The sequence below is a fragment of the Physeter macrocephalus genome, chromosome 7, assembly GCF_002837175.3.
Source record: "Physeter macrocephalus isolate SW-GA chromosome 7, ASM283717v5, whole genome shotgun sequence".
NCBI lineage: Eukaryota > Metazoa > Chordata > Mammalia > Artiodactyla > Physeteridae > Physeter > Physeter macrocephalus.
The window spans coordinates 106,567,042-106,580,537 of record NC_041220.1 but is presented as its reverse complement, the minus strand read 5'-3'; the positions used below and the strand labels follow the sequence as shown (position 1 = coordinate 106,580,537).

Genomic DNA, 13,496 nt, shown 5'->3' with positions numbered 1-13,496 from the left:
GGAGCTGGCCGGGCATAGCAGGGAGGAGGCGTGTGTGTTCATCAGATAAACAACACCCAGCCACCGTCAACCAGAGCCTGCTGCCTCCATGAGGACCAACAGGGGGTCTCTGCATTTCTCCAGGCATCACAGGGGTCTCAAGCCCCGCATGGGTGTCAGGAAGCCCAGGGACGCACGGTGGCAACTCCCCCTCCTCCCCGCTGCCCGGGAAGCAGCTTGGGATATGACTGTATTCCTTTCCTTGGAGGTTATCTAACTGGCATACGGGCCCCGGGCAACCTCCTTAACACTCAGGAGCTAAAGATCTTCATTTGTAAAACACGACAGTACTAGTGACACTGCATCTCCCGTGCAGGGGCTGCAGTCACCAGTACAAACGAGGGCACTGCTGTGTGTGCAGCTGGGCAGCCTGGGGCATGCTGGGTCTCGCACGGGGGCCCCACCTGGGTCTGCAGGTCCCATTCCCCTCCCGGCTCCTTCCTCACCTCAGGCAATTGGCAGCCCCTACTCGGTAGAGCAGGGTACCATCCCACCACTCATGGCTGAGCCATGAGTGAGACCCTCTTGTGACACACGCGGGTGGGTGCTGGAAGGAGTCTCGTTACAGGCAGAACTTGACACCAGGCCTGTTCTCACCGCAGCGTTTACAGCGGATCGGTGATAAAGTAACACCTCCTTCTCTCCCCACCCCCATCCCATCACCAAGTTCCCAGCACCAACCCCGACACATCCCCTTCCCAACTGAGCACTGACTTCCCAAATAAGAAGGAAAAGTGGAGCATTTTAAACAAACTCTTGAGGCTAAGACCTCAGCCCCGCGTAGGTCTGGGCCAATTCCCCCCAGCATGTAAGCTCGAGTTGTAGCCAGGACCCCTGGCCACTTCAGCACTAAACGCAATGTCTACAGACTGTTCCAGTGGGAACAGCTTTCAACTTCTGTTCGGGTCCAGTCGAGGGTGGGCGCCGGCTGCAGACATGAACCCTGCCCCACACGGCTCTGTAGGCCTAAAATACCACCTACAACCGCACCCACAAGAGGGGGGATAACATGCCACCAGAGGGCTGCTGTGACGATAAAATGAGTCAACAGGTATAAAGCCTTAGACTAGCCCCTAGGACACCGCAGACACTTGTAATGAGTTAGAGTTAGTTCTAACTGTCAGTGAATTGACTAAGGCTCTGCAGAAGCCAGTGGAGACCCCTCCCCGTGGGCAAACACGCGGGGCTCACGTCCGCCGTGGCACCGATGAGACGCTAGCCTCCTTGTGAACAGCACTAATGAGGGGGTCCCGGGGGCCCTGGTCTCTGGATGAGGTCCAGCCAGACTGCCTGGCACGCTGCCCGAGGCGAGCTCCAAGGCCGACCCGAGCCAGTTAAGTCCCTTGGCTGAACAAATGGGCCAACGGGGAAAGAAAAGGAAGGGGCAGAGGCCGGAGCCAGGGAAGGAGCACTGTGTGTACAGGGAGACACACACTCACGCGTGCCCACACTCACGCACATGCCGGGCTGGGCGGGCTCCTGCTCAGGTCAGCCCAGGGCGCTACATGGAGTCATCGAGAACGTAGCGTCTGCAGGCACAAGCCCGTTCCCCTCCCCACCCCTAGACAGCAGGGAGCCGCTCTCCACCCCTTGAACTCAACGGGCAACCCGCTTGTACCTCCCTCAGCTCAGCCACCCTCCAGGCCAGGCATCCTAGTCATCCTCCCACTGTCTCCCCGCCCAGCCTCTTCTGATGGGCCCAACTCATGCATTTGATTCTTTTCGGAAGCAGATGGGGCCGGAAACAGACAGTGGGGCTTGGAGACCAGGCGCTCAGGCCCCATCCGATGAGGGCGGCCCTGACCAGGTGCACCTGGGTACCAGGCCCTGTGCCAGGTGCTGGGGGCGCAGCACAGACCAGGCATCTGCTAGCAGACACACACACACACACACACACGCACGCACGCACGTCCACGCACTTACAGGACAACAGAGAAAAGCACCGCAGTGCAAGGGGACAGACGGTGACAGTGGTGAAGGGGCTCCCTCTCTCCAACAAGGCCTCCTTGTACCATTGGGAACAGGTCTTCTCCCGGACAATAAGCTGCAACCGGTAATGACCGTTCGTGGTGAGCCTACCCCCCACCCCGCCTTGGTGTGGAACGCACACCAGCATTGCTGGGGCAGCAGCGGCGGGGGCGGCCTCTGCTCACGCCCGCTCTGGCTCTGAGGCCTGGTCTCTCCTCCCACGTGCCTCACCTGAGCAACCCTCACATCCTGCTCAGGGCACGGAGAACCCTAGCCAGGACAGCCTCTACCCCGCAGCCTGGGAAGATCCCCTAGAAAGGGAAATCGGGCCCTGGAATGGCTCCGCCCTGAGAACCATCACACAGGACCCAGGGTCCCCCAGGGCACAGACGGCCATCTCATTCAGAGCTGGGGGTCCAGCCCCTGGCATGGGCTCCTCCCACGGGCCTTCCAGAAGGTTCGATCATTTTGCAGAACGTGGACCAGCCAGACTTACAGGGATCTAAAGACTCGCAGATCTGAGGCCCCAGCCCCACCCCGGGGCACACCAGGTGCTGGGTAACCCACTTAGCCAGAGGGCACAGCACCTTCTCATCTCCAAACCCTACACACCACACTATTTTTATGTTTAGCCCAGAGCCCTAATCTCTGCAGTAAATGTTCTGTGGTCTTTGTTCCATTCAAAGGGCCAGCTCGCTAGAAACATAAAATACACCGCCCACGCCTGCCTGCAGCCCAACATCCCTCACTTCCCCCACCAAGTCAGGGCGCTTGTACGAGAGGAAAACGTCAGATGGAGCCTTTACTTCTGTGGACTGTCCTTTGCAATGGTCTCTGCGCCAGCATTTGAAGCCCGTGATTCCTATCTGGTTAAACTACCTGCCTGGTGACTGGAGGGCAGGCCTGGGCTTGCGAGTGATTCAGCAGCGGGGCCACAGCTCAAAGAGCAGCCAGGGAAGCTGTGCCAACCACACTTCTCTCCTGAGAAGACATGGTTTTATTAAAAGGCACCAGGTCCAAATCATGGCGCTTTAAATGAAGGGGAGTTTTGCTGGCAGGCAGGGGTGGGGGGCAGGGAAATCACAGGGCTAGAGTAAATCGTAGGATATAAATTAGAGCAAGTTTTACAGATGGAGTCAGAGTAGGTCTAAACATAAAAATCATTAAGTGACCACTTTGTGCCAGCTCCTGGCCGAACCCTTCACACACAACCCCGGGCGGCCAGCATTAGCCGTCAGCCAGCACGCCTGTCACCCTGGTGTGTCCGGGCATTCAGTGACAGACACCACGGTCCTCTGTGGTGCCCACCAGTGCCAGGGCTGCCCCAGGCATTGTACATGAATTGCTGCACTGGGTCCTCCCCAAACCGATCTGGTAGGAACTAACAGTCCCAGTTTACAGAAGAGAAAATTAAGGCCAAGAAAGTTAAGTTATTTAAGGAAGGCTGCACAGCTAGGAAGGGGCAACCCCTTCAGGGACAGGTCTGCACTGCCTGCCATGCAGGGAGTGAGGGCACTGTAGACAAACGGCCAGCGGGGTGTATGATCCTGGCCCTCCCCCACTGGCCGTTAGTTCTTACGGCAATTTGCTCATTTCTGTCACTCTCCAGGGAGGCTGACGAGGCCCACATCAGCTCATCCACCTGGCTCTTCATGAGGCCCGAGACCAGGCTAGACACAGGCAAGGCAACCAACATCTGTTGAGTGTATGAATGAACGAATGAAAGAATGGGAGACTCGTGGTAAGCCACGCTAACTTGTGTGCCTCCCTTTCTCACCTGTAAATAGTAAAAGACCAACCTCGAAGAATCGGGTGAATAGAGCATCCTACAGTGTGATGAGCTCACGTCCCTCCTCTTGCCCAGCCTCCCACTGAGCCACACAAAAGCCCGGCTGGATGGAACCAAGGCCCTGACCACCAATGGAACAAGTGCTTGCCTGAGGCTGGCGGTGTGCTCGGTACAGGGAACGGAACAGCAAAAGGTGACGTGAGACAAAGCCACAAGTCAGAAACACACACACACACACACACACACACACACACAAAATAGGCTCTAATACATCATGGTACAGCTGCCCGCAGAGGCCTCCAGCCAACCTCACGTGAGCATCTCCACTGATCTCCGAGTTGGAACCAGCTGGAACACGGCCAGCTGGAGTTCTGGAAAGGGGCTTTTTGCTGGCTTACATGTTCCTTGTCAGCCCCAACTGAAACTCATCACGTTCGCCCCACCTGCCACCCCCACGCTCCTTGAGGGTCTTCCCTCTTCCTCCCTGCCTCCTCCACCCCACACCCTCCCAAGCCAGGCGCCCAGCTTGGCCCCAGGACTGGGGCAGGGCGGGGTGGGGGGGCACACCACATGGACCAAGGAGCCATGCGCGAGGACAGACAGGTACCTCCAGAGGCGATGTAGAATCCGCTGGGCGCGTACTTGGCCACCACCACCTGGTGGGCGTGCTCCGTGTAGATGTCAGCAATGGCCGGGTTCTGCAGGGAGGAGACCAGAATGAACACAGGGAACCAAGAAGCAGGCAGACTGCTTTCCGCTCTCCGGATTAATGGATTTGGGTGGGAAAATGACACACACACACACCCCCACACCCCGCACACACACATACAAATACTGAAGTCAAAACCTCCATAAAAAAAATCCCAGAACTATACTTCCCTGCCTGGGTGGTAGTTTTTAACTCTTATAAAATTCGAGGTGATTTTCTTTCCTTTGTCTGCTTTTCCTTCCTTGCCAGAGTGCAAGCAAATATGTATTTGTGAAATATACACAGGAAATACAAGTTTCATTAGAAACTTAGAAAAAATTAGAAAAAAATCTATGACTCTCATTTTCTCCCACTTTGGGGAGCTGCCGGCTGCTGCTGCCTTCTCTGAGTCCAGTCCCAAAGCGGGTCTCCCTTGTTCAGAACCAACTCTATCACAGGCTGCCAGGCAGTGTCTGACCCGAACCAGAGCCTTTGGCCTAGAGGTGCAGCAACAGAGGGGGGCAGGCAGCCAGGAGCCTCTCCTCGTCCAAATCCCTCGTTTGGGAAACTGCCTTTTGTGGCACAAATCCAAGGCTGGCTGGACTCTGCAGCAAGAACAGGGCCAGCTGGGACCAGGAGCATCTTTGCTACTCAGCAGTAAGGTTTCAACGTAGAATTTACTCTAAGTAGATCACGGCACTCCCTCCACCCCTGCACACACAACCAAGGGTTCTCAGCAAACCTGGAGCACGTGCTGAGATGCTCTCCATCTGTCTCCACAGCCGAGCCTTCTCCCAGGAGGGAAGAAAGATGGAGCCATCTAATCCCTGATACCCACTGACAGCTTTCCGCGAGCCAAGTGCCCGTGGAAAAGAGGCAGCTTCCCACAGGCTGTGGACACATCAGGTCCCAGGGAGGCTGCTGCAGGCACACCTAACCTGACCCCCAACTGACCCCACCTCTTACAACCACCCCGTTGTCTCCCCTCCACCCCCTCCTTATTCCCCTCGCCAAGGTCAGAGGCCTGGACCCTTCTCAGCCTCCCGACCACGGGATCCCCCCGCCCCATCCCACCGGAGTAAGCCCAGAGAAGCGCCCCCTAAGTTCTAGCCCCGGCAACCACACTCCTGCCTTTCTTGTAAGCCCCCTGTCTCCGTAAATGCCGTGCCCTCGCCAGCAACACCTCTCCCTGCCTGCTAACACCCATTTATCAGGCCTGAGGAGAAATCTGCGCGAAGCCTCCTGTGCTTCTCTCTCCTGTGCTTCCAAAGCAGTTCACACGACCCTAAGGCAGTTATGACACATACCAGTCCCTGGCCTTCTTGCCCCTCTCCTCCAACTCTTATTTGACCTGCTTCATGTGCATTTATCTCTTTAGCCATCACAGCAGTTGGCAAATAACAGATGCTCAATAAGAGTTTTTTTGGGGGGAAAAAAGTTTACATAGCCCTTTTCCCCCAGGACTTAACACTTAGCATCATATGATATAGTATGTATGTAGCTCATAAATTAAGCCATTACAAAATAAACATGTTTAATGAAATTAGAAATATATCAGGCATCCAAAGATATTCTGAATGGCAAACAGGCACATGAAAAAGCTCTCAATGTCATTAGCCTTTTGGGAAATGCAAATCAGAACTACAATGAGAAACCATGACATACTCACTAGAGTCAATAAATTAAGACTGACGTCACCAATGTTGGCAAGGATGGGTGGGGTACAGTCTGGAATGCTTATATATTGCTGGTGGGAATGCAAAATAATACAGCCAGAAAATAGTTCAGTGTGTTATTTATAAAGATACACTTAGGCAAAAACGCAGCAATCGCACTCCTAGGTATTTGTCCAAGAGAAAAGTGCATGTCCACAAAAAGACACACATGGTTGAAGGTTCGTGACAGCTCCCAAGCAGAAACAACCCAAACATCCTCCCACAGGTGCCTGGAGAAGCAAACCGCACTGTTCATCCAGCGGAATACGACTCGGCCAACAGAGAGCAACAAACTTCTAAATACCCTCAACCACAGGAAGGAGCCTCGAAAGCCTACGCTAAGTGACACAGCTGGATGCAAAGGAGAACACACTGCATGGTTCCTTTCTGATCAAAGTCTAGGAAAGGTAAGCCCACAGTGACAGAAAGCAGGTCGGGGCTGCCAGGGCCTGGGGGGAGGGTGGAGAGGCCGACAGAGTGTGAGGGGCAAGAGGGCACTTTTGGGAGTGACTGGAACGTTCTGTATCATGATCATGGCAGTGGTGATGGGACAGTATCAATTTGTCAAAACTCAAGTTGTGCACTTAAAACGGATGGATTTTCTCGTACCTAAATTACACCTCAATAAAATGATGACCCCCCCCAGGATCCATTAAACGTCCATCTAACCCAACCTGTCCCTGCCCAGGTTAGTCCTTTGTACCCGAACATTCTAACGGAGACAACTTCCCTCAGAGAAGCTGGCAAAAGTGGTCTGTGGCCAGGCCGCCACAAAGGCTCTTGTTCAGTTGTCCATTTCGAGGCTGACCGAGGACTCTCACACCCACACGTGGGCACTACGGATGGGAGAGCCATCCCCCCGAGGGCGATGCCCACGCTGATGTACAGCCTGGCATTGCCCTTAGAGGGTGAGTGGGTGGCTGGTGGAAGATGAGTAAGCAGCCGCTCTGGGAGGAAGTTCTGCCCCTAAAAGTCCTCCCCCTAAATGGTCAGGGTGAGTGAAACCCCAGGGTCATCCCTAGCAGGCTCTGGGCTGGATGAGACAGCACCTCGTCCGTATTCCCAATACAACTGGGGGCAAGTTCTCCAGGCTGAACATAAAGAACACAATACGTCCGATCAGCAGCAAGCCCTCCCTGCTGCTCCGCACACAGGGAGGCCGGCTACTTGAGCCAAAGATGATGCCTCCTTGTGCCCAACGTGTCCACTGCAGGCCAGGCTCATCGCAGACCAGCAGGGTCAGGACTCAGACCCTCAGAGCGGGCAGCAGTTCTTCCCCTCCCCCCTCCGCGGTCTCCAGGGAAAACAGGATTTAGGGTGTGCAGTTTATCTGGGGAAGCACTCGGGAACGGGGAATGAGACAGGAAGGGAAGGAAGCCAACTCCAGGAGCCGCAGGGAGACCTTCAGGGCGGGCTGGGTTTTCTGCCCTGCCAGAGGGTGTGAGGCTGGGGTGCCCCTCCCCTAGGACTTCCTTCCTGCCCTGCCTCCATCAGGGGACAAGGGACTTCAGGCAGAAACCAGGAGGAAGCCCTGGCATTTGAGGCCCGTGGGTCCCTAGCAGATGTGCACAGAGGCAGGCAGAGCCCGTGAAAACCTCCTGTCATCTCACCGAGACCCCAGGCTCATCCCAGCCCTGCCCCCCGCCTGTGACCCCCCACCCCACAGGCCTGCCCCAGCACTGTCCCATCTTCTGCAACAGCTCTCAATCCCACCTTGTCTTTCCACCCCAGCCAGACCCCATCCAGTTCTTCCTGCCCGTCCTGGGACCGGGACAATATCCTGACATTGTCATTCGAACGGACCCCTCTGCCTTCCATTGATCCACCAGGCTCTACATACCAACTCTGATCGCATCATTGCAGAGGGCTGGTTCAGGGCCCAGCAGTGCAGGTGCCTTGGAGGAGGAGGCCACTCTCACCTCCCACCTGTGAGCAGAGCCCCCGCCCAGCAGCAAGCTAAGCAATCTCCCCCCCAGCCTTTCCACAACACAGGGGGGGAAATCACTAAAAGGGCCCCTCAAGGCTCTCTCACGTTCCTTTGTCCTGAGGCTCAGGTGCTGAGGTCAGAGGTCACCACCGCACTTTACAAGTAAGGTGAAGGGGTGGCTCCGGCCACAGTGCAAGGCGGCTTGCCACGGCACACTTGGCCCCCTGTGAACCCAGTGGACATGTCAGGGATCGGGAAGGCCGCCCAACCACTGAAGCTGCAGGACACAGTGCTGCGGAGGCCTCCGGAGAAGGACCTGGGCCTCCTCCAAACCAGGCAAAGTGAGCACGACCTTCAGGAGGATTAAGTTTCCAGAGCACTGGCTTTCTAAACACACCCAGTTCCTAAAAGCAGGCGCTGGTAGTGGGACCTGTGCAGCAAACACAACTTGCAGGGTCCTCTGCTCACTGGCGACGAGGGCTCAACTCGAAGGACTACAGAGCGACCCGGCTGCCAGGCAGCTCCACAAACCTCTGTGCTTCCAGACCTGCAGGTCCAAACCCAGAGGCTCAGCCTGATCACAGTGCCCCAGAAGGTGGTGAGAACACACCAAGTATTGTACATTCACTCCTCCAAAGAACTCCCCACACCTGCACCTCCTCTGGGCTGGCCCAGGGTCCAGCAGTGAACCAGTGACTTCATACACAGGGCGATCAACCTGCCCTGCTCAACCTTCAAGCCTCCCTCTCACCCAGAGGAACGCAGCCATATGTCTGGACCTATGGTCCAAAGTCCATTTCCCATTCTGCCCTCTATCAGATCGCTAGCTGTGACACTCTTCCCTTTATCTGCCTCGGTCTGGAATATCTTCCCTACTTCCCGGTCCCAGATAACCTTCTCCTAATTATCTTTTAACCTCAGGCAAAGGTTACCTCCTCCAAGAAGCCTTCTCTGATGCTCCAAGCTGGAAATATCTCTCCCAGCCCAGAAAGCTCACACTACCTTCCCTAACCTCCCTCCCCACTGCCCTTATTACTTTCTACCTTGGACTACATGTCATTCTTATACCCACAAAGCTTCCCATAGAGGGCAGGGCCCAGGTCTGATTCACCACTTCTTCCAACCTCCATGCACTTGTATTCCCTGTCTAGACTCCCCCCATCTCTGCTGTCTCAATGCCCTTCCTGGAGAACTCTTACTCACCCTCCAAAACCCAACTCAAAAGTGCCCTTTCCCCAGAAGCCTTCCCTGCAGCTCTGTGGCACAGCTGGTCCTTCCCTCTTGTTCCCAAAGCACTCAGGACACACTTCTTCTAAAGCGCTAAGTTCTAAGTTCTTCCATCACCCCTGCTGACACTTTGGGCTGCAGGACAGCCCTGTGCATTGTGGGATGTTTGGCAACACCCCGGCCTCTACCCACTAGATACCAGTAGCACAAAAATGTCTTCAGACATTGCCAAGCATCCCTTAGCAGGGTGGAAGCAGGGGCGAAACTGCTTCACTGAGAACCACTGATTTAATCTTGGGCACTGTGGCTGCGGGCAGGGCTCGGCAAGATGGAATGTGTGTGGGCAGCACCAAGACCGAGGATCAAGGATCGGATGAACCAGCGGATGATGCCTTAATCTTTGAGCAGCTTCCTAACCGGTCTCCCTCCTGCCTCACATCTTAGATACAGAACCAGTTCTCTACCGCACTGCTTATCTGCTGAAACTTTTCATGGTTCTGGTGGCCTCTGGTCAGGGCCGGGCTGTCTCAGAGCCGCCCGGCCCCCAGCACCAGAGCCCGGCACCCTCTCCTGCCTGCCTGTCACTCCCCCCAACTCCAGTGCTCCAGCCACAAAACTCCACAACCTGTGCGGGGCCCTCTCGCCACCCCATCTCCACTGACTGGTCCCTTCCCGGGCCCCCAGCTGCTCAGAAGTCCTCACGGCACGCCATGTCTCCTCCTCTCAGCATTAGTCCCGTCTCAGTGTCGGTTTCCCTGGGAGACTGCAAGCTCCATGAGGACAGGCTTTTTGCTGGGGTGTCTCCAGAATTATGCATGGGCTTCACTACAAAGCAGGTGCTTATAAATACTTGTAACAGGATTAACTCGGGCTCAAGTAAAGGAGGTGGAGGGGGAAGGGTGGAAGGGAGAGAAATGGAAGTGCCCATCCGGAGCCAGCTGACACATGGGGGGCCGCACCACGACCGGCAATGGGAGGGGGAGGGGGGTGACACTGATGTCACATCCAAAGCACCTGAGGGTCGCTGGCCTGGGAGCCAGCGAGGCAAGTCCCCACCACTCGGGCTCCACTTGGCTCCGGGGTCTTCTCGGAGCCACAGCTTCCTCAGTGCTCTCCTTGCCCTGGACCCCACACGTGTGCTGCCTGCTGGCTTTCTGTCCAGGCGGTAATCAAACACGCCACTTCCTCCTGTCACCCGGGGGTCCGTTTCACTCCCACCCAAGGCAGCGAGCTCCGCGCAGGCAGGGCTTCTGTGTCTGCGCTCCCCGCGGGGCCGGCGGCCATCCCGGGCATGCAGCAGGGACTCAGAGGCACGTGCAATGGGACAGAAGGGACGAGGTCAGTCCTTCTTCCCCACCTGAAGGGGACGCACAAGTGGCCCTTCTGCACACGACCGGCAGCAGATCATTCTGCGTGAAACTCAGCACTCAAGTTCAACATCTCCCAACCTGGTCTATACTCTGTTCAAGGAGATGAGTCCACTGATCCTGTGACTGGAAGCAGAGCAACGTCAAACTGCTACAAACATTGCGCTCCCTGGAGTTTAACTTTATATAAATCATCTTTTCCAAATACATATATACACACACACGTGTATGTATACACATATATACGTGTGTGTGTATATGTGTGTGTGCGCGCGCGTATATATATATATATATATATATATATATATATATATATATATATATATATACGCACACATATAAAATATATATATTAGTTCCGGAATTTAAGGACTGGATATTTTAAAAAGCAAGCCCCAAACTTGCCCTTGTAGCAAATCTGCTGACTGCTTCTGGCAGTGGAAGGGCCTCTGCCGGGAGGCTCACTTGCCAAAGCTGTTTTACAGGAAAGTGATCCTGGGCAGTTCAGAATATGAAGAGGCTCCTTCATAGCCACTGGGAGGAACCTTCCCAGACTACATCTAGGTGATGCAGGCCTAGAGTTAAGAGTGTATCAGGTTCCCTCCTTCTGTAATACTCCTTTCTGAACGGCCACATCACTGCATGCTTTTAACTATGGAGAATTTCCTCTCCAAGGTGTGGCAATCGGATGTGTTGAAAGAAAATAGATAAGAAACACTCTTTTCTACCAGCTTAAGAAGTGCCATTATGCTGGGTTCACAAAACAACTTTTAAGGAAATGAAGTGAATGACAGCCGTGGCTCCAAGTGGAAGGTCAGCAAGGGTCTGATACCTGCTTGGTGTTAATAAAGGTGGATGCCACACAATTTAGGTCCAGCAGCCTGAACCAGGCTAAGCCTTTCTTACTTCCTTGCAGTAAAACCTTTAGTGGCTGCCTATTATCTCCACGACACAGCCTGGCTTTCAAGGCCTTTCAATCAACAAATGACTTACTGAGCACCTACTATATGCCAGGTACTGTGCTAGGCCAGGACATAGCAGGTTAGGGTGGCTGCTTGCTGGCTGGCTCCCCATGCACCATTAGCACCATAAGGGCAGAGAAGGCCAGGATGGGAGTGCTATTTAGGAGGGGCCCCTGCCACATGGCAACATCTAAACAGAAACATAAACCAAGACAGGGAGTGAGCCATGCAGCTATTTGAAGAAAGAATATCCAGACAAAGGGCACAGCAATGCCCGTGTCCTGAGACCCATATGGAGCGTGCTCCAGGGAGAGCACAGAAGCCGGGGTGCCTGGAGCCAGTGGGAGAAGGTGAGCAGTGAGGTGATATCAAAGGTGCAAGGCTGGACAGCAAGGCCCTATCAGCCTCAGTGGGTCGGGGAGAGCAAAGGAGCAACTTGATCTCATATTTTAATATAACTGGCCCAGCTGTGGTGCTGAGAGCAGACTAGAGGAGGGCCAGGGTGGAAGACCAGGTTGGCCTTTTGTTTTTGCAATCCAGGTGAGAGAGCATGGTAGATTGGATGAGCAGTTCTGTCAGATTCTGCAGTCTTTGAATGTAGAGTCAACAGGATTCACTGAAGAACTAAATGTGGCACTGAAGGGGGAACCGAGGAGAAGTCCAAGGTTGGGGCCTGACCAGCTGAGGAGTGGCATCACTGTTCTGGGGACAGACACATGGGAAACCCAAATATGGTTTGGGCACATTAAGTATGAGCTGCCAATCAGACATCTGTTGGACATTCCACCATCTGGTCCCCTCCTCCCTTTCATGTCTCTTCTCTACTCTGAGCCTGTATTCCAACCAGACGACCTTCCTTCCTATTTCCGGAATGTTCATTAGATTCATGTCTTTTTCCCAGGGGTACTCTGCCCTAATTAAAAATGTACCCACCTTTACTCAACTACCAATGGTCCACCCCCATTGAACAAAAGCCTAAATGCCTGATGTATGTCCAGAACAGAGAGGAAGGAACACATCAGCATCCCAATGCTGTCCTGGCCCTGTAGAAACTTACAAATAGATGGGAAAGGAAAGCAGATGCACCCTCAAAAGAGAATGGTGAACTCTGGAGTACTGATAAGAATAAAAAGCTCAGAAGAACAAGCAGAATGGGTTCCACAAGTCAGGTCCAGCAAGCACCCTTTTTTTGCCTCCTGCAAAGAGGGTGCTTGTCTGTGGCTGTAAACAGCTTCTCCACTGGAAGCAGCTCCCATTACTGGCTACCTTCACCTCGCTGAGCCTGACCCCAGTTCTGAGCAATGGGTCTACTGCAGGGGGGGCAGGGTATAAAGGAGATGCTGAAGGTTAAGAACCTTTCATGGTACCAGACACACAGTAGGTCTTCATGTGAGGTCTCCCATCTGGAAGTGAGTGTAGCCTGCCACGATGTGTGTGTGCCTTGTTAGGGACAAACCCAAGCATTCATTCCACTGTACTGTATCCCTGAGAATGCTTTTGCCCATTTTATTTGACAAACTACAAGTGAGTATCTATCTACTAAGGGCCATCTCAACTTTTATTTTCTCAATATCTCAGGACCTCTCTGGAGACCTCCAGATCTTTATGATCTAAGTCCTTGGTGATGTTTCCCCCAGTTCTGAGCAAGGCGGGATCCACTTTCTAGGAATCCATATCTAGAAGAGGAGCTGTTAGCACCTTCAAGGCACATTCACACCCACCCACCCCCCTCCAGTGAGGTGCCCAGCCATCCTGGGCAGGGGAGAAACTGCCAAATAGAGTTCTGTCTCCCAGCAGACTGCTTGGCTTGACCA

General features: G+C 54.2%; 1 protein-coding gene across 1 annotated transcript in view; it reads right to left on the bottom strand.

Moving 5' to 3' along the window:
• WDR1 (WD repeat domain 1) overlaps positions 1-13,496 on the bottom strand; it is a 39,708-nt gene that overhangs the window by 24,350 nt on the left and 1,862 nt on the right. Inside the window, exon 3 of the mRNA XM_007120642.4 lies at positions 4,404-4,494. Coding sequence (XP_007120704.2) covers positions 4,404-4,494 — 91 coding nt within the window. The remainder of the gene's footprint in view (positions 1-4,403; positions 4,495-13,496) is intronic.